Genomic DNA, 27,535 nt, shown 5'->3' on the forward strand with positions numbered 1-27,535 from the left:
TTATACTGGATGGTAGATGTAGTCTTTGATAATTTCTTGCCACAATTTCTTGTTAATGACATCGACTAATCCACCACGAGCTATTACCAAATTGTACAGTTCATACAAGTCTAAAACTGACTTGGCCATTATCGGAAGACGATTGATTGGCGATCCTGTAATGAATATAAATATCAACGTGGTCAATACACATCGTCAATGATATAAAATTTATAAATTTAAAATAGATTTGTTTGTTTGTGGTGAGTGTATATATACGGTATTGTTACGCTGTGCAAGGAATTTGAATAAGAAAGAAATTGAATGAACAATATTTTATTTTTATATTAACACAAAAAGCGTTGTTATGCATGACGCAAATAATTTTTTTCTTCATCCATTTTTCAAAGTCATTTCAGATACGTTTCGTTCGCATATGACCGGTGTTAGATTATAAAATAAAATTTATGAGAAATCATAAATAAAATTGAATTCACTCGGACATTTTGATAAACGCTCTATTTCGTCGTCCCATAAACTGTTTAAGAACAGAACCGAACGTTCTTTTATTACATAATAATTAAACCGCACACAGATCGTACAACAAGCGATGGGTAACATAATTAATTAACAAGAACATTGTATTTCGTGTTAATAAAACACGGGCGACATAGCTCGATGGAAAGACATCAAAACATTTAATTTAATTCGTTTTTGTTCTAGCCAGGGTCGAAATATGTATATTTCATCACAGTTCTTACGTTTGATGTAAAGGTTAAATTGATCTGAGAACCTTTCACGCGGTTTGGTAGGAGTAGCTTGGATTGCGACTTCTATATGCTACATAAGGCTATCAGAAATCAATTTCAATTTCTAGTTGCACAATATGCCATTATTGGATGCTTTCGTGGTGTTTTGATTCCCACTCAGAAAAACGCATTAATAAATGTAATTCAATCGCAAAAAATTATCACACATAGGAAAACATTAAACTACACTAACTAGGGGTGGACCTCTCCATGATTTACGACTTTAGTTTATAACTTTAGCCTTTTTACAAGAGTTGATTATAAAACTTTGATTTTTAACTAAAGTAAAACTGTGTCGTCCTGTGTATTTGAGGATGTGGATCAACATGAAAGATTGTAATTACGACTTTTTAATGCGGAAATAAAATTAATGATTTATTTGGAACACATGTGGACGAACATATAATTGTATTATTAACCGCGAAGTCGAAATTAATTTGAGACATGTCGACAAACTACGATTTCTGTAATTATGGTGCTATTGGTTTAATGATAGCTTCCAAACGAGAAATTTGAATTGCAACAAAAGCCATATACTGAGGTAAAATCGCGAAAATACAGGCATCCACTGTCAAATTGCAGAATACAAAAAAATTATCTAATTTTAACGTTATGAAAACAGTTAACCACAACTACTTAAAAACGCTCAACCTCAACGACATCAAATGTATAATTAAATTACAAAATACAATGTAACGTATTAAAATCCATAAAATATATAAATATAGTTTAATGATTGGTGAAAACAAAAATAAAATGTAATAATAATGTCTTCTTCGTCTTATTCTGCCAGTGCAAAACCTCAAACGCGCTTCAGTCACTTTTATAAAACCAATAAAAATTTCTGAATAAAATTGCATTGTAGCACATGTGTGTACCAATTCATTTATTATTGTGCATATTAAAGAACTGTTGAACATATTTCAATTTTCTGCTTCTTTTGCAATTTCGAATCAAACGTTTTTACGATTTCTGAGAATGTTTGACTTTTCTAAATATTTTATTTCGGTCCGGGACAAAGGGAACGTGTTTCCGACAGTTCATTTTTCTTGTCAGACGATGATTGCGATGATGTGCAATTTGTTATGGCGATTTTTAATTCAAGAAATGGCCTTGGTTTTTTTTGGGATATTTATAACGTCGATTTGATTTGAATCACTTCCTAATAGTCGTCTAGTCTAGACGAAAATAATTTTATTGGTTCATTTTGATCTCATGAACTACTCCGTTCAAATGTAAATAGAAAATTGAATCAAATGAAAGGAGTGTATTGAACAATGTGCAAACCATCTAGACATTTTTCATTTTCAATTCGTTTTGTCTTTTCAGAATTTTGCAATTTTCTGGCTATCGAACTCTTCACTCAAATATGATTTGAGCTGACAGAAGCGACACAAATTACGACTCAACATAATTACTATTCAAATTTTAAGAAAAATTAAGGGACACAGTAATGATTGAAAACTTATTGACGCCGAAAATTATACGTTCATCATTAGAAGCTTGTATATCATCCACAAGACTATACGCTTTTAAATTATTATTCTCAATAATTTTTACTCAAAATATTGATTCAGTCTATGCGTTAAATCAACATCAACTCCAAATGAATAAAATCATGTACAAGCAAATTGGTTGGTGATAGTAAAATGAAAGAAAAGAACTGGGTAAATAAAAACAAAATGTGAAAGCTTTTCAACGTTAATTAGATAATTGTTTTATTAAATTGATAATTTATTCAGAGAAATGTGTCGAAGCAAGTCGAACTTATCCGCAGCTCTTCACTCTTGATCAGAACAATTGGACATATGAATGCATAACTTAAATGCCATAGTTGGAATCGAAATAAAATCATTCCCCGTATTCCAAGACAATAGTTTGTGATTTGTAATGAAATATGCCTCAAGATTAGGCTAATTTTCGTAGAACGGTTCAGAAACAAAATAAATAAGTGAAATTCACTCAATGTTATTAACAAATAACATGTGAAGACAGCCGTATCTACTGTTGGATTGTTGCTTATTTGTACAACACACGATGTTCTCGTCTCATTACGAAAAATGTTATCATCAAAATGCACTTACACAATTTCGTAATAAATCAATACTCGTAATTCAACTCACAATAGGTAAACTACCTCAATGTAATTTTTGTTTTTATGATTTAAAAACTTATATAATACCGTCAGGCGAAGCGTCAACCTTAAATTGATAATATTATTATAATATTTTTAATTTATCGTTAAATTTTAAAATATTTGCTTAAGTATTGAATAAAATGTTATTTAAATTGCTTGTAATATTATTATTACATTTTCAATTTTCGATAAAAAACTAATTATCTTATCTATTTTTCAATTATTTTTTTGTTTTGTTTAATATATTCGAAGTGTATGTGTGTAACGTACGAACGTTTCTTTTTAATGACAACATTACATGATATCACTTTGGATATATTATATACTTTGTATAAGGAAGTTTTAATGGTAGAATTATTTAATAAATAAATTGATAAAGGTAGTAGTTTTCGATTAGTCGGAATATTGTAATGGTAGGGAGAGATACCACAAAATAAAATGTTATAGAAAAAGAATGATAATTTATAATGTAACCACACCCAATCATAGTGCATGCATTGTGCGCAATAAGTCGAGCCATTTTTAACAAATTAATTTTTAAGTGACATAAAACATTGCTCAGAACAAGAAAGCGAAATAAAGTTGTACTGATTGTCTCTACACAGCAGCGATTAATTAATTTATTCCAAAAGTCAGACATTACATGGGATAACTAGTATTAACTACAGATTGTTGGTTTCCAATGAGGTTAGAAACGTTGGCGACTTAGAATATGTATATGCTTCTATGTTTGAAACGTCTGTACGGTTCGCTAATATGAACATCGATGAAGATTTCACCTTAAATAGAAATCCTAGTTGTTCATAATAAATTCATTTTTCATACAAGCAGAGAAAAATAAGAAGTCACAAATTGAAAATTCAATTCTTTGTAGTCATACCACATGCCTTAGCAATATTCCAATACATTTACGAATGTATATTTTCGATGCGATCATGTGAAATGATAACATCAATTGGATTGTAATCGTTGAAAATGTGACTTCTTTATTTTCTCCCACTATTAACTCATTTGTTGTGGGTAATAATAATTGCATACACACTTTGTTTAACAAATGGCCGTCTGGATTTTTTATTTTAGATTTCATCTAGATCTTCATTTGTTCAACGAAATTCTTGTGATTAGAATCAATTACAGATCACAAGAACTCTCATGACGTATGTCTCTTTTCGCTCCCTCTAAGACATTAAATGTTATTCAAACAATATTCGTAAAATCTCGTCGTTTCAAGTAAGCTTGACTTGCCTTCTCGATAAAGTCAGAAGTAAAGTTCAAATGATCGAGGTTAAAAATGATACGTATTCTACCATTTAGTAACTAATTGCCAAGAAATCGTAAGAAATAAACTTCCTTTCTAAAGACAAAAGTTTAAAAAAGCAAAAATGTTTTGAAAATAAATAATAAAAATTAAACATTCCATTAAAACATGTTAAATCCGTCGTTAACCCTGTAATACACTATGACATGTTGTTCGAAAATGAAAGAATTTTTTTGAAAGATTAATAATTAAAATTAATTTACCGGCCATTTTTATAACATTTCGTCGTGTACATTAACAAAATTATGAAGAAAAATTCTCTGCATATAAATTCGTGTGTGTGTTATAACGAATCCTGTCGTCGGTTCATTTCAAATGACAAATTATACTTTTATTTCAGATGATCTAAACGAAAATATCTATATCCAATGCTGCATATATATTGCCGGAGTTCTTTTTTTCTGTATTTTATATTCTATTATGAAGTTGTAACCAACGACTCAGACTAATCGACTTTTGATTATATTTGATTCAACACTATTTTGATAAATGGTTGCGCGCCAACGCGATTTTAATACTGAATTATAAAAAGAAAATAGAATTAAATTTTGTATAAATAAAAATTGAGAAAGAATTAAAAATATATTATTGTGAGATAATTTATTAGATGAAACTTCTCTTTTATTTCATCTACACTACACTACACTATGTCATTCATATATTTTATATCTGGACCACATCATTGTTCATTTGTCGGTTGTGTTTATTTATTTTAAATTCACAAATTATTTAAATAATTTGGATGAGATGATAAATGTCTTGAAATTTTCTTTTTTACTTTTTTTCTATTTATTTTATATCATCTGTGATTAATTTTATCATATTACATCAAGCGACAAGGAAACTGATGGAAACCAAATTTTTTTTCTATTTTTATTTTTCAATAAATATTGTCATGTGATTCTAATATATAACTTGCGAATTAAAATAAACGAATAATTTTGTATGTGACGAAATTATGCTGATATAGAGGGGAGAAGGAGAAGAAAAAGTCGGAAAATTGATAATTCAAAGTTTGGAAAGAAATTCTAAATCAAAATTATTTTTTTCTCTTGTAAATTGTTTGTTTAATTAACGTAAACATTATAAAATAATTAGTACAGCACGATAGAAACATATTATTTCGTGTTTACACTTAATGCAAGTAATCGTTTGATGAAAGATGAAAGATTTTTCTTCCATGATTTTATAGTGAAACATATCAAGAAAATACGATTGAAATCGAAGAATTATTATTGTTTATGAACTGACAAAATGTTATGAAATTTTTCTTTTAGACATGTTTACGACATTAATTTTTATGTTTACGAGTTTTTGAATATATTTTACCAGTTTTTCACTGAATCTTTTTTACTGTTTATCAAAATTTTGATTAAAAATGTGTACTTAATGGTGAACCATCTGATGGTTGGGAATGATTTTCTCTCGGTCTGCCGATTTGTTTCGGATTATTTTCCTATGTATTCGTAGAGGAAGTTTTCAAAGTAAAAACAAAAGTAATCGATCGATTTGCTCAGTGATTTATACAGTAAGAGAACTATAAGAACCGACGATTCGTGCTATTCATTTCATATACGATTTCGACGTCACTGCATACACACTTACAGAGAGATTGCAACAAAATATTCGGTCTTTATAACTCAATATTCAGAGAAAAAATGCCACTTAAAGTTAAGTAACAGGTGTTCAGGAATGAATACATAAATTGAAACAATAAACTCCACAAAATTGAATTGATATTAAGAATTGGTTTTCCTTTGTCTTGAATGACATTTTTGCACTCCAGACGCTTTTACTTCTTTAACAACCGTATCGAATCCCGATTTTTTTACGATCCGAATACTAAAAATTTGGAACAAAAAATACATCCGAATTTTTAACCATTAGAAACATTTCACGTGTTGCAAATAGAGAGCAGAACATATTTATTAAATTTTAGTATTTAGTCAAAGCTTGAAGCGCACAAAATCCCTAAACATTATTATTGTGTGTCGTAAAATTACGAGTCTAAAATTAAATTAATTTCAAGACATGGCCGTATATTAATTCTTATAAAGAATTTTTTTCAATAATTTTATTATATATCTCAACATTTCAAGAATGTTATGCGACATAAACCTTATTTTATTTGCATTTAAATGCAAGACATTACAATTTGCAAGTCACATGCACACAGATGTAATGTGTGCATATATTTCACAAATAATTTCTTTTCTTTTTTTGAAATACACTCGTAGGATATGTGGTGATGATAAATGAACACTCGTGTTTTAAATTAAAATGCAATATTATAAATTTATGTATTAATTCCGTTTACATAAGTATTTTATATAGAACGTGGGAGATCAAAGGGATCACAGTTTTTAATGGCCCAAGTTTTAATTGTTTTTCGTAGAAATCCTCGTAAATACCGAGTTCATACACAATTATTTTTCATATCAGACTGTGTTGTATTACCTAAAAACATGTTCAATATGCATTATAATGTTTGAACAATGCAACATTAATATCGTTTTTCTATTAAACCATTAAACATTTGTCGATATAAAATGAATTTGAGTTGTATTACAGTACGAGTGTGTGTAGTACACAATTCAATTGTAGAATATTGTGTTGGTAACTTTTTTTTATCAATAACATTTTTTCAAGAATTATAAGTCTTCGTTACGATTTATTACCATGTAAAATAGGTCGATTAATTTCCGTAGAAATTGCGTTGGTGCTCTTGAAATAGTTTGAATTTTTTGCTTTCACATTTATTGTTTTTCGCATTGTTTAATCCCGTTCCTACTTAATTACTTTCACATTCCAAAATATTATAAGCGAATCAATGTGCTCCAATATGCTTAACCTTTTAGAAATTGCTAATCATCTGTTATCGACAGAAAAGAAAGAATAAGATATGACATGCGGTTAATTTGGTATTATACTGTAAAATTAGTGTTAAAACAGATGAAGTACTAGATTTTATATTAAACAGTGGATGATAATTAAAGCATCGGAAGTGAAAGATTTAACGAGTTTACGTTTGCTGTAAATTAAAGAAAAAGATCTCTGAAAGGAGGACGGTTTAGAATCAAATGCGACAACCAAACCCGCGGGTAAAACGTCAAAATAAAAGGAGCATCCCGTAATTTAAAAAAAAATTTAAATTATACATTTTTGACTGATGACCCTGAGCCAAGTTCAGATAAATTTGACAGGTTTCCGCACTCATTTAACAGTAATAATTGTTATACGCGATCTCAATTAATGCCATTTCGAATGAGACATCAATATGAAAGTACGAGCACACGATATGGTAACGTTAATCATATGTGTGCGGGTGTGGAAGGAAGTTATATTTCCATAACAGTACAACGACTTTTTAAAATGTTTTAATTTTTTTTCAAGTTTCTTTTAGCCTTTAGATTTAGTAAAGGTAAAGTTTGCCTCCTGGCTTTGTCATATGATATATCGTTTTAAGAGAAGTCGTTTTTATTTCGAGTGTGAAAACAGGAACATATTACCAAAGACATAAAAACCGTCTCATTTCAAATGTAATAACTGTTCTGCGGTTCTACACTAATTAATCATTATAAAATGTGTGTATAAATAAATCCACCAATATCACCTCAAATATATATTATTAAATGTGCGGTAATAATACACATTTGGCCTGTTAAAACATACATTTATGTACAGCCAGTATACGTATGCTACATAATCAGAAGAATTTATATTATTATTTACGTACATTAAAATTCAACGTGTCAATCAAACAATCCAAATAAAATATCACTTTTCATTTTATAAATGAGATTTTTGTCAAATGAATATATAGTGTTTGATGGTCTATAGTAGTTATATGCTAAAAGTAAAATTTAAATTTATCTTCTTCCAAGACAAACATGTGTTAATCATCGGATGTCACTCAAACATTTTCTTCTCAACAACCGAAAATAAACTTACAATCGAAATTAAGCCTAGACTCTAAGTAAATCAACGAATTTTTTTTTCCTATAATTTTGAATGAACATATCAGTCAGAATCTAAAATAAAATGTTGATGAATAATCGGTAAATTAATATTTTTTTTCGCTTTTATTTTTAAGTTATTGATGTGACTTAACGACTGTGTGATTTTTCCACCTTATACTCGAAATTTGTGAATCAGCTAAACTGATTAAATTCGAATAAGTTAAGTGCGATTGACATATTTTCAAATAAATAAATTTCATTTTAATGTTATATTATGACAAGTCAAATCTTGCTGATTGCCGTCTGAGCTTTCCGTAATAGATTTACGATTTTCGACAAAGTTTGTTGATATTCTAGAGTGGTATACGAATAGGAAATTTACAAAACTCTTAGAAAATAAATGGAAAATGCTCTCCATTGTAATTTTGGGATAGTCTTTTCATAAATTACGTACTTGGAAGGATTACGAATTTATTCGCTACTCTTTGTTGTACAGGGTATGGAAGGATAATTTTTTTGACCAATATTGATTCTTTGAATAAAAAAAAATAATGAACACTGTTGGAAGGTGGATTCATTCTAATGCACAAAGATGTTGGTTGGAACGGTAAAAAAGATTGCATACATTTTGGGCTATATTTGAAAATACGAGCCTGCCTAATAGGCATTTCCGCCGCATAGGATTAACAATCTAACTAATACAGTTTGACAAAACCAATAAAAATATTACAAATTTTTGGCGGTCTTTTGAAGCAAAATATAAAACAACCAAATCGTGTTGATAACAAATCGAACTGGCGCTTAGTCTCTTGTTCAATATTTGTAACCCACTATCTGAATGGAACCGGTGATAACGGAATACTTTTGATGAATGAAATTGTTGAAACGACAGAAAAATGGTCGTGCGTAAGTTACGAACCGATATGTGTGAGTTCTGTGCTCATGAAATCGGAATCTTCATTCACGTGGTCGGAACAATATCGAATAACAAATAGAAGGTCACAACCGAACACATTTAAGGTATAGAATAACATGTGCATTTTTTTCCTGCCAAAATAACTTGACTCGACCTTATCGACAACAATAACAAATAAACCAACACAATCGTACGAATTGTTAAAAAAATCATATTTTTTAATAAACACATTTCCAGTCATTATAGCCCAACTTCCTAGAATGACATAAAATCTCATCAATGGTTTCTTTCTATACAATTGGCTAGAAGAATGAAAAAAAACACACCGAATGCTATATACAACCAATACGACAATAAATCATCGGTATGAACAAAACCAGTCGTCTTATATGTCTTCAAGTGTTGTAATATACGTCTAGAGTCTGGACCTCATTGAATTTATTTTGGATTTTTTTTAGAAATTTTATAATTCAAATTGAGGATATTGGCTGTGCCGATGAATGATTTTTTTTTCTTCTTCTTTAAATGCAACTGGGGAAAATTATAATTCTACGAAGGTTGGATAAAAGAAACGAGGATTCGGTTATGCAGAAATGAGTCATAACACGTGAGTGTTTCATGATTTTGCATGCCGAATGTTTGCAATGGTCAAACCAAAAGAAAATTCAAATTTTGATGAAATTTTCATAGAATTGAATACATTCAAATGTACTTAGAAGGTGTCTATTTGCTTTGAAAGTTACCAGGAACACAACATTACATCAAATTATCTGTAGCGATCGTGAATGGGCAAAAATTGCTCTTGCGTGCCTACTAGGAATTTTAATTTATCTCGTTCTCTTGTTTTCGTTTTGTGATGGTTTTGAGATTTCAGGACACTCTGTTGTAACTCTGTAGCTTTTCTACGAAATTCATGTTTCAGCTGTAAAATATGCAAGTTCTTCAAGAGTCTAATAGACTTAAAAAGGTAATAAAATTCATTTGAATCGATTTATTAGTATTGCTTTACTTCCATCAAACAAAATAAGAAACTAACAATGAGCTACAATAGCATCAGTATTGAATTCCAATGTTGAATAAATAACATTAGCTGAGGCTTAGTTGTTGAGGGACATGCATCAAAAATCTAGTAACAAGAACCACAAATAACAAAACTGACTGACGTATGCTTAATTACAAGAAAGAAATAAGATGAAGTTGGGATAGATGGTATTCTTATTCTCATGTTAAACACTATAAAATGTACACCATACATAGGAACATATGGATCAATTTATATAGCCACACCGTTTATACGTATATATTCACCATTTATTTGTAAAAACAATTTCCAACAATCAATCAGCAAATAATCTACAAACACTTACCCCTCTTCTGCATAAATGAAAACAGATCATCTAAGAATTCCTTCCTCTTTGGATCATCGTTAATTTCATATAACTGAAAACAAGAAAAAGAAATTAATGCTAATTATCGTGTATACAGCTGAACTTAATATAACTAACGTCTTGTGTTAGGAACAGACGTAAAAATTATTAATTATGGTAAATGGTAAATATGTAGAGCTATGAGAGAGTGGAACTCTGTACACACACACATCCGTAGGAAATAGATGCGAAAGAATTCGTTCAGAAATTGTTAGATATGAAACTGTTGAGACTAGAGCGAGGTAAGAAAACCATGAAAATGTAAACAAGAAAGCTCACGATATTTCTTTATCTAATGAAAGAAAAAAAATTCTAAATAAAATATTGATTTTAATTATTTGTGTGAATTATGAGTTGCCTTTCATGAATACATTTGACTATATAAAGCGTTATAGCAAAAGAATAATGTTGTTGAACTGATGTTACTGACTCTTTGAAAGTCATTCGCTACATGCAGTTTCTATGTGTGTCGGAGTAATTTTCATACTCATTCAAAACAATCAATAATGGGTCGCCCGATTTAAATGCTTTTTAAGTTCGATTCAAATGTACAACCAGTGTTGTGTAGGTTAGTTTTTCGAATTTGATGCGAGAGACAATCGAATTATTTTGACCTTATAAACGAGTAAGTAGCTGTAGTACGTACTCCTCCATTCAAATGCTAATCTTACATAATTTAACAGGATATTACTACTTTCTAAGTTGTATTGAAACAAAAATCATTGTAAGTACTTATACACCCTATTAATCGAAAAGAAAACGCTTCAGATTGAACCTTACAACTTCATCGAATAGAATAATTGTAAGAGGTGATAAACCAGCAAGAACATAAAATTCTTTTTATTTTCAATCACAATGAAATAGGCTTTGTATCTCTCATTGTACGTAACAAGACATGACATCTAGCATCAATATTGTGTGTAAATACTCCTACTTAAGCCAACAGAAGCACAATAAATGACAGCCACTTCTCGCTCCTTATTTTATAAAAAAATAACTACAGAGTCAAAGACGTACTCGAAACAATTTAGCTTATTTTTAATTTTCGATGATATCTTTCATGTAAAAAGCTCCATCGTTAACCGATGATGAAAAAAAAAATGTTTATGAATGAAACTAACGAGAATTATAAAATCACAGTCATCACAGTGATTCAACAGTTTTCCATTACATTTATTCGATTGATGAATTACAAACAATCGTTGCATGTAAATATTTTCTTGTGTGGAATCAGTTTAGAAATTATTCACGACAACACATTCAGTTGGTGTTTTGGGTGAGAGTACTTTTCTGAATGAGGAAATACGTTTTTTTTTCTGTTTCGAGTGCACATTCCAAATGAACACTTGTGTTCACGAGAATGAAGTTATTTCAATCAAATTAATTTTCAATTTGAAAATGGTTGTTACACGTGGTTAGCGGTTAGCGTAAATGATTGCCCGTTAATTTCTTTTTTCATTTTTATAACTAAAATGCGCAAATTTGTTATTTGAATACCATTTCGGAGAAAGAATTTTCCAGTAACTTTCGGTGAATGTTGCTGACTTTAATTGTAAACATTCACTTTTTTCAATATTGTACAATTCAAAAATTTTGCAATCTATTTTTCATGCTTTAATGCGTCGAAAACCTTTCACAAATTCAAGTACTTTCTTCGACATACACACAGCTTGTAATTTAGTAGATTATGTCCTTGTTTTGGAATTCGTTATTTTGCTAAAATGTGAAGGTTGCCCAACGAAACAAGGCAAATAATGTCCCCGAACAATTACATAATACTAAAAATAAAATAGTTTGTTGCACCGAGGCGAAGCCGAGGTCAATTTACGAACAAAAACTTTTCAGCGCTGGTAATTGAAATGATAACTATTATGGAAATCCCAGCTCTAAGTCCTCATTTTCACCCTTTTACAAAGATACCATGTGCCAATACAATATTTCTAGTCCATTTCGTAATCTTGGCCGTTATAAAAAAAAAACTAAAGTTGAATGTCTAATATGTACCGAATAGGTCTCAACACCACAAAGACGCCTATTTTCGTTGGTCGTTTACATTAGCATCTCTTTATGAAATAAATGTTTTTATTTATTTAGTATTGATTAATGATTTTATTGTTAGTTTGTCATTTTTTTTTTCTTCTCTCCGCTTTTCTTACGTATCATGTATAAGTATCACACTCTAAATTCAACAAAATTGAATGGAACATAATGGCATATAGTGTCGCGCGGTATCTTTTATGAATAACAATATAACGCGACATTATAATAATTTAATATTTTCATAAAAAATAAGAAAATGAAGTATTTGTTCCTTTTATACAGATTTTGATGTACAATTGTACAATGTACGGTGTGTATGAATGATACAGAAAAATGTGTACACGAAAACGTGTTTTGAATAAAAAATCGAGAAAATGAAATATAAAATAAAATGTAGATGATGAAGTTGGAAGACAGGATGTGGATCATGAGGTGAAACTTGACATGTGTCATCTTTAATTATCAATCGATATTATATAAATATATTACACTAATTTAACGATCTTTTTGATTTTATTTTTTTGTTTTTAAATGATGATGATTGATATTGCTTCTGTGATTAATATTTTTTGTGTGTGTGTATGTGTTGTTGTGCTGGGCAAAGTGAGAAATATTATTTTATTTTTAAATGATTTTTTTTAACCAATCACTCGAATAGACATCTTTCTTAGTGACTTATGCTGAAACAGAATTGTTGCGTCAACATTTTTTTTTTCTATTTTATGTGATGTTCTAAATTGATTGTTCATATAGAAGCACATATCTGATGATTTCGCGTCCCATCAAAAGAAATACAAACGAAAATTCGTTAATGAGTTTCGAATGAGGAATAGATTTTGGAATTTAAAATTTAAATTTGAAGATTTTACTTGAGTCTTGCCTCACCGGTTAAATGTTTCGGTTTCTTTTTTCTCTAGAAAATTACTAAGAAAAACATTGGAAAGCAAAATTATGTTTTCATAAACCTTCCTTAGAGTAGTTACTTTTCAGTGTTTGATTCTGCCAAATACTTCACTATTCAGTTCAATGACAGTCAAGTGGAAAAGCTCAACGATGTATATACGAAACAATTTGCAAGACCACTTGACTCTCGAACTGTTTCATTGACAATTGAAATGATTGATGATAAACGTCACCTGTGAATTGTCGCACCATTCTGAAGACGCTATTATAAGCTCTTAAATAAGGAAATTCACAGACATAGGGGTAAAGTTATCACAGGCTGGACGAATAGAACCTTTTTAATGTAAAATGCTCTTGGAAGAAGCAGATACGATTAGAAACTGCTAACCTATATATATATGGCTATAAATTGACTAAATCTGTTACTTCCTTTGTTCATATTAGAGACTAATGTTAACCGAAAAGTCTATTTAACTTTACATTGAAGAAGAAAACACCTTATCCAGACCACACTAATAATCAATATAAATAATCAAACTATCACGATATCTCGTATTAAGTACAACGAGCAGTGAGCAATACCATTCTTTGAATTTCATCGAAAATGTTCTTAATTATAACATTTCATTTTTGATTTACGAATGACAGTTAAATATAAATTTTGATAGAGGGATGTGGGTGGTAATACAATAAAATATTTTTATATTTTTCCACCACACTCAATATTACAAGTCGATCATAATTAATACAGATTACCGGTGAAGCCATAAATGGGTGAATACACTTTTTATGTATTATTACAATTCACAATAGATCGGTGAAAAACGCATACGATATTTTACGAAATTAACATTCTTTATGCGGAAACCGATTGATTGATTTGAGTCAGACACGCCTATCACGAACCCATCAACATAAAATTAAATGCGAACATAAATAACAGAACTGCAAAAATTTATCATATAACTATATTCCATTCGGCGACCTGAGACCTCTGCTATAACTCTTTAAGCTTGTCGTAAAACGATACAAATATTAAAAACCGACAAAAAAAGTGATCATAATAATAAATGAAAATGCTTTTAATAAAATTTATCAAAACGGCATAACAAAAGAAATCAAAATATTTTTATGAAGACCATCACAATAAATATAAAAAAATAAATGAAATCAAGCATTAGACCCCGTTGCAGAAGGTTAATTAAAGGAAATTAATTACAAAACTTGTCTAAATTCAGACCGCAAAAATACACATTAAAATGTAATAATTAATCACATTTGTAATTACAATTTTTTTTTCTCTTTTTATATTAAAATTTCATCTTATTTTTCAATTTAAATATCTTGATTGTTGCCTTTTAATAGTATTTTTTCATATATTCATATTCCTTGATACATTAAAATCTCGTTTATGTGATTTATATAAATGTTTTATAATAAATAAAGTTGTAGCTTCATCAATCAAATCGCTGACCCGTGTTTTACAAGGTTCAAATGAAATTATTGCTTCAATAATAGACTTCGTTTAAGTATAATTTGTAGGATGAAGATTTTAATGCATTTCGTGTAAATAATAAATTGAATTGAAAGTTTTTCATAGAGTAATTCCTTGAGCTATTTGGATCGGATTTGATGATGATAAAAATACGTAACATAAACGGTGATCTATTCTTTTGCAAAGCCGAAGTCTTAAATTGAATTGTTTTCATTACAACATGAAACGTCAAAAATATATGCTCAGTTGTACATTTAATAAGCGTCTCAACTTAAGACTATTGATTGTAACTTGTCGTAGGGTTGTCCAGAATTTTTAAAAGGGATTTTGATAATTATAAGTTGAATTCTTACTTGTGGTCGTCTTCACCCTATGTTCTCCACATAATTGATCGGTCCATCGACTCTATCTGTTCTTGTGGCTTAAAACCTGAGACGTGTGTGCATATCATTAGGAATTTTCCGCTATATACCATTCTCAGGTTTCGCACCATGAACTCCAAGATGAGGATCTGCCATCATTAGATGGAAAGTGCCTTAACGATTTCTTATAAAAAACAGAAAGATTTCCCTAATAGAAGTAGTAAGGTGTAGGGAACAAAGGATCTATGATCTGGGTTCCTGCTTCTAAACCAAAGAAGCTTCCCAAAAACTCTAATCTAGCTATCTAGTTGTGGTTTATAAGTCGACTTTCTAATGTAGGTTCCATATATTTTATATGGGGGAGTCACTTATAATTTCCATGTTCTACCTCAAATTTTAATTATTATCAACATTTCGCAAACATTGGGAGTACTTTCCTTGATACTTATGCCTTGTTGTGCTAAGAGGAATGTTGTACGTAAAGTATTTATAAAAAGTAAAAATTTATCAAACGCGAATCTGCTGCATAATGTGACTCATTGTGACAGTGAATTCTCATCACAAAAAATCGACAAAATGGCTCACCCCTTTTTCATATTTTTACTCCAATTTATTACAAGAATTTTTTTCAAAAAAAAAATGCAACTGAATTCTCAATGCCTATTGACCATAATAAACAAACTAATAATAACATAAAATCATCCGCAGATGACAACAGATTATCTAATCCCAATCATGTAGTTTTACCTGAAACATTTTTCCACACACATGATCCCATTATTTTGATTAGCACGTGTATCGAGTCAACAGAGCCGTTGTAAACGGGCATTGTTGTATACAACAATGCATCCCTCTTTTGCAGGAATAAAAGAAGGAAATTTATATACAACAGAAAGAAGTTTACAAATTCTCGTATTTATAGCTGTATACGATGATCATATCACCGGGACAAGAATCGTGGTATATATAAGTTGAGAGTATATACCTCTCGTATTTATTTATTTATTTTCCGATTATATTCAATCTCCCCTAATTATATAATATTTCTATTTAAAATTTCATTATTATTATTTTTGTTCGTTTTGTTTCCCTTTCTCTTGAGTTTATTATTACCATTGAATATTTAGTGCTGTTCAGTACATTATAATAACGACTGACTAATAATTCGAATGTTATTTATCATGCGCATCAAATGCACCCTAAATATTTTCAATATTTCGTGCTCGTTATTGTTGTTGTATATTAACTCAATTTTGGATAAGGGGAAGTGTCTGGCTTGTTATTTGCTTTAACGCCTCAGCATTGCGGCTCAATCAATTGTTTGGTTGATTATGATTTTTCCCAAGGTGAAATATTTATAAAATAACGATCGTACGGATTGGAGAGTTAATCTGAATATTTCCGTTCTGGGCCACTGGTTGATGTGAAATAAAACATGCATTGGCATTGTACCAAATTGCGGGAAGGGATAAGTGACATAAATTTAAACAATCAATATGTGGAGGTCTTACGCATAGTTTAGTCAATTGGTCTGTCTTACAAAAATGAAGGCGAGATAAGTTCCTAATTGACAATTAGTAATTGTAAATCATGATGGAAGAATTATCAGAACGAGTTTTTTTTCTCAAATTCTTAAAATGACCAAAATTACGTCCAGGTAAGAATATGCTGTACATACTGTGTATACCTAAGTATTATGACATTTGCTGGATTTTCGGTTGTTGCAAAATTTCTACAGTAAATTTCCACTATTCTCAACAAATAAACGCATTGTAATTACTCCTTTAGATTACAGTTTAATGTGCAAATTATTACATCTTCAGCAGATGTGCCACCAAAAACAAACCAAAAATATTCCAAAATCATTTTTATCTCACAATTCGAAAATTAACGATTGGTGAATATGATTTTTCAAAGAAATTAAACACATTTGTGTTTAACGATTATTGTTAAATATTTATCATCCACATGACATAATAAAGTTTCGTTTGCATTTCGAAGTGCATATCAAAACAGATAAATGTGATATGACAACGTTGCAATTTTCCAGAAACGATAATGACTAATATTTTGAATTGGAAGCCAATATATATGTGCAAGTAAATATATGGTAGTGTGTCCATCAATTGCCAATTCTTGACAATAAATTTTATCGTCAATATATTGTGTGCACGTCCAACCGACATTAACAAACTTTAATTACATTTTGATGATATGAAATCCGAAATTTATGCGATATAAGACTATTAAATGGTAATTTTTCTATATTTAAATACTTTTGATAATTATTTGTACAATTAATACAATCAAATATTGACTTGCTAGTCTCATATATCACAAAAATATATGTATTACAATAGCACAAATGGGCATGTAGGTCGGTTTATGTTATTTTGTTTTGACTTGGTTTATATCAAACGAGTCAAGAAGTGTTAATGAGCGATGACAATGTATCAACTATGCCACACTAAAAGTATATATCCGCTACTTATCAAAAGTTATTGTTTGTAATACCTGAAATGCAGTGAATCATTTGATCTTCACTATCCGTAAGTAAGCCGTACGTTTACCAATTATTGTATGTTTTCGGATACATTACGGTGATCAAAGAACTTATAAATCAGTAAATAGATTGAATCTCATATAAATTGAATGGCAAAATGTTTTAGCTGAGAAGTAAATGAGATGCAATGTATTGTTTGACATTAATGTATTGTAATAGTACATTACTGCCTTGCTGGTACATTTTTTTAGGCGTGTGAGTCTAACAAACACATTTTAAAACATTTTGGTCCAAAAAAATATGAAAAACCACTTAAACCAGCAAAGATATCTCAATTTTAGTTTTCGTTTCCATACTAAATCGCAAAATAAAAAAAAATGACCAACTGACAGATCATAACAAAGGAGAAAAAAGCTCTCTCTGACGTATAAATTTATACGACTAATACTTTGTTATGTTGCGGCCAGAAAATGCGAAAAACTGGTTTTCTGGCTGCAAGACAACAAAAATATAATAACTAACAGCTGAAAAATCGGACGCTTAATCACAAAAACTATGATATAAACGTAGTTCATATATTCAAATAAAATTGGAAAAAGGTCCGGGCGTTTATATTGACAAACAAAATTGGTTGAGGAAATGAGTAATTTCAATTAAACAGACGATCTTTCTAATATTAATTATTATTTACAGTAAACTAATAAACTAATTAGCTCGTGATATTCATATACAATTGAAAATTATTATTTTTTCGAGCAAAAAGCATACAACATTACATCACATCAATGAATAGAGAGACTGTATTGTTCTGAAATGGATCAAATCAATAGAACGTATTCGATCTAATATATAGGTGCTTTGATCCACATGTGGTCTATTTTAAATTTAAAAGAAACAGAAATGAAATGTCCACAAATTAAAACTATACTTCAATTTTGCGGCAATCACGCGAAACCTCTTACTTGTATCAAACATATGGTCGGTAATTCTCTATTTTCATGAGTGGAATATAAAATGTGTGGCGTTTATGAAAGTTGACTAAATGTCAGTGTATTTAGACAAGTCACAAAATTGAAATTTTTAACTGAAATGTTTGCAATTTGGAAAATAAAATCAATATTGGTTGGAGGTTATGTTATTGTATTTTGTCAAAAAAACCATAACAACATCGAAGAGTTGCAATTCTTGTTATTACATAAAAAGATAGTGTGACAAACCTCTTGGATTTGGTTATCAGCTGGAACCATTGTTATCATTTTATAGCCAATTTGTAGTGAATAAAACTTAGCTAGAGATTCTGTTACACGAACTGAATTGTTTACGTTTTAAACCGAAACTATCGCGACGCACGTATATCACTTCTTCACCACTTCATATCAAAACACCGAATTCACCATTCAACAAGTTGTTTCAAACTTCTTCTTTTTTGTTGATAAATATTAAACTATGTACACAATATTCCTTCTTCTAATTGTTGTTATCCAAAAAAAAATTCATGATCGTACATTGTAGGTCTGTGAAATACTAAAGATCAAACCAAATCAATTTTTATTATTTTCGACAACTTTTTATTAGTATCGTTGTCTCATTTTCGTCAAAGGCACACTGATCTCACTGTCGACAAAGACCACTACATAAACACACTACCAACAATTTTATTATATAGTGGTGCTAGGCAAAGAACCGAAAATATGTTGTATGGTAAATTTTCAAATCCGAATTACGGAGAAATTGGGTATAATGCATATTGTACTGTATTGAAGATTGAGTGAATGCGTGTGTGTGTGTGTGTGTGTTAATAATATTCGAACCGAAATGCATTAGAATTATTTATGAGCATCAAGTACACATCTATATTCGGTGTTTTTGTCTTACACATTTTTTTTTCTATTTTCGGTTTTTATTAAATAAAAATTTGGATAAATGGTCATGTATTGGTTTTGCTGGAAGATTAAAATTTTACGTTTTTTTTTCTATCTCTTTTGCTCGTCGGACTGGGGTAACATTTAAAATGTTGGCTATTTCAAGTAGGTAGAGGTTTTGGTTATTGAGTAAATAGTTTAGATAACATAAAATTGAAAGAATGATGTCGGAGGACATGAATAATACCAACGACCAAATTTTATGTTTGCATAATTTGTTTATAGAGAAAACTATTTTTTTTTGTCGTAAATGAAAGTTTCTACAAAATTCTTCGAAATTAATTATTTCCGGAAGTAAGCCTATTGATTCTTATGTTTCAGTAATTTTTATCTTTAGATAGTTCTTCATTGGATTTGAAATGAGAAAGAAATGTTTCAAAACTTTAAATCCTTCAGCTAAAATATTTAGATACTGGCATTTCTTGAGGCTGCATAAGTGAAGAACTAAACGATAGTAAATTTATAAGTACTTCATTAAACGTCGCATGTGGACGTCAGTACTTTAATGTTTGATGAATTAATGAAGTAAAAGATTAAGTATATCGTCAATGCAATCTGTTTACCAAGGTTACAAAATAGGAAACAAGAGCGAACTTATTCGCTCGAGTTGGTAATTCCTATTTTTTCCCAAGATGAACACAACGTTTTTCAGGAGTGAATTCTGGAAAATTGAGGGAAAAAAACTAAAAAAAAAAACTGAAGTGACTTGACAGTTTAGGGGACAAAATGTATTTTACTCACTAAGTACCCGAAAACGAATTATTACTTCATTGACGTGATCGTCAAAACTCATTTCCCGGTGGCTTAGTGAGTACAATAACTTACTTACTTGTTTGGAGGTTTGTGACTCATGTGGTTGCAACGCTCGCCTTCAACTCGAGCAGCAAAAGCCAAACTTGGCAAAAAAAAATCCAAACAAGGATGTAATCTTTTAAATTTATCACTAAAGAGAGTCACTCTCTCAGAGTGGAGACAAACTAAACGTTTTTAGCACTAAATGACCAATTCTAAGAATGAGAGGAATATACAAGAAGAGGACAAGAAGAGATTTGTATGATAAATCGAAAAAAACAGACTCCCTAATTATCCTGGTTATATGCTTGCCGTCTATGAATGGTTAACGAATATATTTAAAAAAAAAATGTCCTGACTCCAAGAAAATCTTTCCCATTTTTCCGACAGACTTAAGTCATCAAATTAAATGAAATTTATTTGATTAACGCATCGCCCTGCACACAAACGTTTAACATGAAAGCAATAAAAAATAAAACCAAATCCATTCAGATGCATTTAATAATTTATTTTTAGACGTAACCTTGATGAAAAATGTCAGCCGTTTTATAGAGAATCGAAGTAAAGCGAACAAAACAACAGGAAAAAAAAATTAATATAAAATTTCACTGGAACGTTTACAGGGGGATAGTTTTATTTTTAAACATTTTAATGAACAAGACGAAGGCATAATAAACATACTGAAATAATAATGGTGTTGATGTAATTCTTTTTATATGAAATGGAGAGATAATAAAGTAAAATCACAAAACTCATTGACTGAGATGAGAAGTCTGTTTAAATTAAGGAACAAAAAAAAATTTCGAAAATAAAACGGAAAACTAATAGCGATCCGTAATATAATTTGTCATGAGCAATATTTCAAATGCATTTTTGGAGATCTGACAACGTTTAAATTTGGTCCGAAATGGAAATTCGTCCCAAAAAAAACCCGCTACAAGATTGCTATCAATGTGGCAACAACGAATGCTTAAAACATTTTTTTTTGCAGTGACACCAAACAATCACAATTTAAATCCATCCCGAAATTCCAATATTTATTTAAAAGTCGATCTAAACTTCCTTGTTTATACCAATTGCAACTGAACGATTTCAACGAATCCATTAATTTCATAAAATTCTAACGTCTATATGGGTGTCTTGTCTTGTATCACATCGCCTTCGAATATGTTATTTATTTAAAAACAAATGCAATCGTCTTACTCTAAAAACAAACCGTATAGATCGTTCAGAGAGCGACTACAAATTAATATAAATTGCCCTAATGCGATTTTCTAAAAATAGGCATTTTTATCCGAAAACATGTTAATTTAGAAGTAGAAAAAAAAAATTCTCGAATTCTGGTGCCGTTTGCGAGGGTGATTTTAATATGAAACATATGTGCGTATGTATCAAACATCTTTTTTTTCTGTGTGCTAAGAAGAATGCGATATGTAGGCATCATGGTATGATATGATGATGATGATGGTGTAACTTTACTGTTTGAAAGAGGGTACAGTTAGCAATTAATGTTAGTGGTAGATTTCTATCCAGGCGATAAGTGAAGAAAAAAATATTTTGTTTTGTAAAATGTGTTAAGATAGGCCATAGACTCATCGAATGGTGCTGTCATTGAATAAATGAAATACTTCTTTTATGAAGAGTAGTTGAATGATGACAACTGACAACGCAAATGAATTCATCTTTAGCATAGAGTTTACTATAACCCTTAACTCATATGGTCGCTCATACAGATTTTGTATAGGCAACACGGATAATTTGAGTTTACAAATGTCTATTGGTATACTCGGTGGGTAGGGATACCCGATCGTCACTAACTTGTAAAATTCAGATGGTATTCTTGTTCTCCGCAGAGACAAGCAAACGCTAAAAATATTAATCAATTTTTAATCTATTTATCGACCAGTTGACTGTCAACCGACGTATAACTTAATTTCGTTCAGAGATTCTAACTTCATAATAGCTGTGTAATTTGACACGTTTAAAATTAGTACGTTTGATTTGCTGTTTTAATTATCTTCGACATTAATTTCAAAAATAAATAGTGTCAAACATGCAAACGCAAACACGCAGCAGTGTGTAGCGGTAGAATTTTGTAATGATAAACAAATGATGATATAATAAAATCGGTATTACTGTCACGTTTTCTATAACTTGAACTTTTGATATGACTAGAAAGAATGGTGAGAAAATTTGTTTGGGCAAATTGTTTTGAAAATATTGTCGACGATACAGGGTGTGCCAAACAAGAAATTACAAAAGTATGGCACAAAATACTGTATACCATAAGAATGAAACCGTGTTTTCACAAGTAGTATACTTGTTTCAGGTACAAACAATCCTGACAAATAAAAGGCATCACAAGAAAACAAATTCTCTATTTGTTCTGAGGGTAAATCCTTTATGTTCATTAAATGCTGGATTATCTTAGAGATATCGGCACGTAAGAGGTAAGATGGAAGCCGAAAAAAATACGAAACGGAAAGAAAGTAGTCTTTCTGAGCAAAGTTAAATAAGAAAGAAAACAGTAATCGAGTCAACACTTGCCTGTTCAAAATTAAAAATTTAAAGTCTTTGGCAAAAATATTCCGTTAAACTTTTGGATTGAATTCTTCCTAGCGTAGCACAAAGTATAGGTAGAATAATTATCATTGCAATAGAACGAACAAATTGTTATCACATACCCAGCAACTAACCGCTAAAATATTTTAACCGTACCAGGTGTTTTATTTAAAATGATTTTGATATAATAAGTTTGGAATTTGTACGGGCTTAGCTAGTTAAGATGATTAAGTCTTACCAAACTTTGCCATAAAATATTATTCAAAACACAGATGTTTTCAGGTAAGTACAAAATTATTTAGCTCTTTTTTTGGTCAATGTCAAATCCTTTTCATTTTCAATTTATGTTCTAACACCATGCCAAGCTAAAATGTCTTAGACAACACTGCTATTATAAACCTTATCTCAACCTCTTCATTTATTCATTGAGTTGGTTACCTGCCTGCATTTACTTAATTTGTATTTTTTTTTCTCGTTCGGTTATATACCGGGGGTGTGTATTATGAATTGCACTATCAATATACCAGAGGAATAAGTACATGTTTCGGATGTTCCATAGGTTTCCTTATAAAAATTATGGTTGTTTGTTGTAGTGTGGGTATTTGCATAAAAAAAATATCGAAATATAAACAAGTTGCGAATTTTACTCAATTCAAATATCTGTGCAGGTAAATGGTATTTCATTGAATGGTATGTATAGAGGGATTATCATAGCTTGATAACTTCAAACGAAAGACGCCTTAAATAGATAATTTATGGCCCTTTTTTTGTGAAACGAAAAATATTCCTAGATTCTTATTAATATTCGAAAATAAATTTCGTTAACACGCCGTTATGAAAATATGAGGACAAAATAAGTGGAGAAAAATTAAATTTGAAGAATTTTTTTACTTCTTCAGAAAATCAATAAAACCATGACGAATTGTACGGTATGCATTTTGTGTGATTGCCAATGAATACCCGCACAGTGGAATAAAAAAAATCGAGATCTGGAAAATTAGTATTTTTTGCCTTAATCATTTGTTATCGATAGCAACGAAAGAAAACTACGACGACCTACGGATTAATTTGGTCTTATATAGTAAAACTAATGTACAAAACAAATGAAGTAAAAGATTTTGTATCGAACTCTAGTTAGAAATCTCAACAACAGAAATGGTAGATTGGTTTCTATATCGCGACACAACAGTTTTAAACAGAACCATGCTCCAGTAATCGTGCAGTTTTATCAGACAAGTTGACATGTCGGAACAAATGTAAATTTCCACAAATTTAAAATAAAATCGACCTCAGCATCGTATTTTATATACAAAAGTAACGGTAAAACCATGTGATCCTGCTGAACACACCATAGTATACAGCTTTTACAAGAGCAATAAAGCAATAAATATCCGGCAGTGTTTCATAAAACAAAATTTCCAAAATCGAAATTAAAAAAATGCATTTTGTCTATAAAATTATTTAAAAGAGAAAATGACCCAAACTATCTTATATCAATGTTATTACAAACGTTTTTCATGTTGTGCTCACTTTTGTGTTTTGGGTGCATAATATAGTGTGCGAGCGACATCACGGAGACTTGTTAAAAATATCAAGGTTGCATGTTGTATATATGCGTAGTATAATATGAAGGATTAGAAAAAGATGGGAAAAAAATTTTTCCATCGAGTTTGTTCTGCAGAACAGAGAGATATATAAATGAATGCATTTATTGGGAATTGGATATGATTGCATGCATGGTACGCATGAATGGAAATTTAGAATATTTTTTCTATATTTGAAAATATATTCGAAGAACTGAATTATTTTATTTATTTTATGGTGACATTGAATGAGAAGAAAGAGTAACCGAAAGGATCAGGCTAGGGTTGTAGTAATGGAAATGTTATTTGCGTCTTCTTGATATTCAGTTAGTAATAATGTTGTCTCAGCCTAATTTTGGTATACAATTTTACCGTAGCCTCCCATAGCTGATGCTAAAGATGAGTTCAAATTAGTCTACAAAGTCTGCACAAAAAACCACCGTCCGGCACAGAAACAAAAATTAGCGAATTAGTTCAAATATCTCACAAGTTTATCAGAAATGAAAATTTGTAAGACAATTTCGTAAAAGAACCGAAGAATTAGAATATGAAAGGAATGTGAAGTTAATTTTATTTTTGCAAAAAATAATAATGATGAAGCTAATTGAATTAGAGGCGAGGAGTGGATTTATTAAGAATATCGAAACGATTCCTTTGTTCAATTATCGAAAGATTATTAGCATATTGCGTTAGAATGTTGTAAGTCTAACAAATTTATTAAATTTTCCGGTCATCCACTTAGTCTAATCATAAAATAATATTTTCTCAGGAGAGCAGTTACACTGTGATGTACTCTGACAATTTTAGAATTTATGGTCCATGGGACAAACGCATTCAATTCAATTAAATTTGATTCAAATATTGCACAACAACAAAAAAAAAACAATCTAAATGTCTTCGTGCACGTCATCAAAATGGGGCTTTCCTAATTAAAATATTCTAACATGTCTGACCGTAAACAAATTAAAAATTAGTCACTAAACGACTCAATCTTGACAAGATTCAATAAAATCCGACAGTCATATAAATATATAACTCGCGAAATGTTTCACTCATAAACTTGTACACATCCGACTTGTTCATGTTCGTATATATATCACACCGAAAAAGACAAACAAATAAATAAATTCATGATCAAGAGACTAAACAAATTGTTGTATACATAAGCACAAAAATAGCTAGCCACTAACAAACACAAACACCGTCTTACCTGTCTAACTTGTTTAAATTGTTCTTCAAAGCTCCAGCCATTATTTTGTTGAGAAGAATTTGATGTTTCACTTGATGTTGATGAATTCGATCCTGGATTGCCTGATGGATTAATGAAATAATGGTTAACGGTGATAACGGTGAACCTGTGACGGTGTTTTTTTGTTTGTTTATTTTTCCTTACCATCTTTGGCATGCGGAGCATTCGGTGGAGTAAACGAAAATCCGTTTTGTGACTGTTGACTGAGATTTTGCGGTTGACTGTGATTTGTACTTGGCGGCAATGTGAATGATGTATTTGGTGGTGTGTGTAATGAGTTGAATGAATGAAGTGGAAAGTCTTGATCCTATAGAAAATTGTGTTCAAAGGTTAAAGCGATCGGCCGAGGTACTCTATGAGACGTTAACGGACTTACCATCAAACCAACTTTCATTTCACGTACTTGCATTTTTAATTTTTCTAGCACATCGCCGTGTTGCATGTTCGGTAAATTTTGAAGACTTTGTAAATTCTGTACTCCCATAAAATTTCCTAACATGCCTAATGGATTGACTGGAAATTGTGTATGATGACTGGATGGGATTCATAAGAAATCGAAATGTTAAACAAATTTGAATAATTTACAACATCAAAATCCAAATAAAATTACCTTAAATGTGATGAATCTGTATTGTGTGTGGGACTTCTTTGATAATCCATACCGTTATTACCATTCATATGTGAATTTACATTAACACCTTCATCGCTTGAATCGCAGTCTCTCATGTCATCTTCACGATCTGAATGATCATCTCCATGTGACTGCAATTGAATAAGGAATATTTTATTATTAATTTTTTTGTTACCTCCATGCAGTGTGTATGAATGGATGGATGCGAATGTGTAGATTTTGTACATATATTTTCTTAGTCACTGATCACTGTATTATATTTGCATATTACTGGACTAACATCACGAATTTCGTTATGAATGAAAATGTGTAAGTATTACAAAAATAGTGACAAATGAAAAAACATTAAGCCCAACTGTTACGATCAAGAGAGTGTCATTTTCGAATACTATATTGGCAGCGAAATAATTGCAGACCATTTGCACTGTCATGTAGAACATGCTGTGATTAAATCCACAGCAATAAATTCATTCTCAAATTTCATTTTATATGAATGGATTCACTGCGGCGGAGAAGTTAATCGCAACATTTGTAAGAACTTGTTAACGTAATCCACAGAAACAAATGAATCCTAGGATCGTACGACTTAATGACTTATTTTTTGGCCAATAGATTCTTCAAAACGGCTTGTCATTGTGAATCACTAATTCTTATAAGTGTTCGTCACTAAATATGGATTTACGTAATTGATGTCGACATTGTCAATATTTCAATTTTTACAACATTTATGATCTGGGAACCATCAAACATTTCATCACAAATCTATTCAAAAATTATGAGATGATGAAATTTGAAGAATCTTTAAAATTCACTGTCTCTATATAAACGGCTATAAGGCATTCACATTCGGTTCACTTTGTCTCTTACAAAATCTAAATTAATTTATTGTCATATGAAAAGTTAAGATCTTACATTTGCATCCGACTCTGTTTCTTTTTTCACAAGCAT

General features: G+C 30.4%; 1 protein-coding gene across 1 annotated transcript; it reads right to left on the bottom strand.

Moving 5' to 3' along the window:
* LOC119084554 (protein dead ringer-like) lies at nt 1-27,535 on the bottom strand. Its single transcript, XM_037194569.1, has 7 exons — nt 27,500-27,535; nt 26,567-26,718; nt 26,333-26,489; nt 26,101-26,263; nt 25,918-26,018; nt 10,486-10,558; nt 1-155 (listed from the first exon to the last, which is right to left on the bottom strand). The coding sequence occupies exons 1-7, from the start codon at nt 27,533-27,535 to the stop codon at nt 1-3; spliced, it is 837 nt and encodes a 278-aa protein (XP_037050464.1).

The sequence above is a fragment of the Bradysia coprophila genome, unplaced genomic scaffold (assembly GCF_014529535.1).
Source record: "Bradysia coprophila strain Holo2 unplaced genomic scaffold, BU_Bcop_v1 contig_77, whole genome shotgun sequence".
Lineage (NCBI taxonomy): Eukaryota > Metazoa > Arthropoda > Insecta > Diptera > Sciaridae > Bradysia > Bradysia coprophila.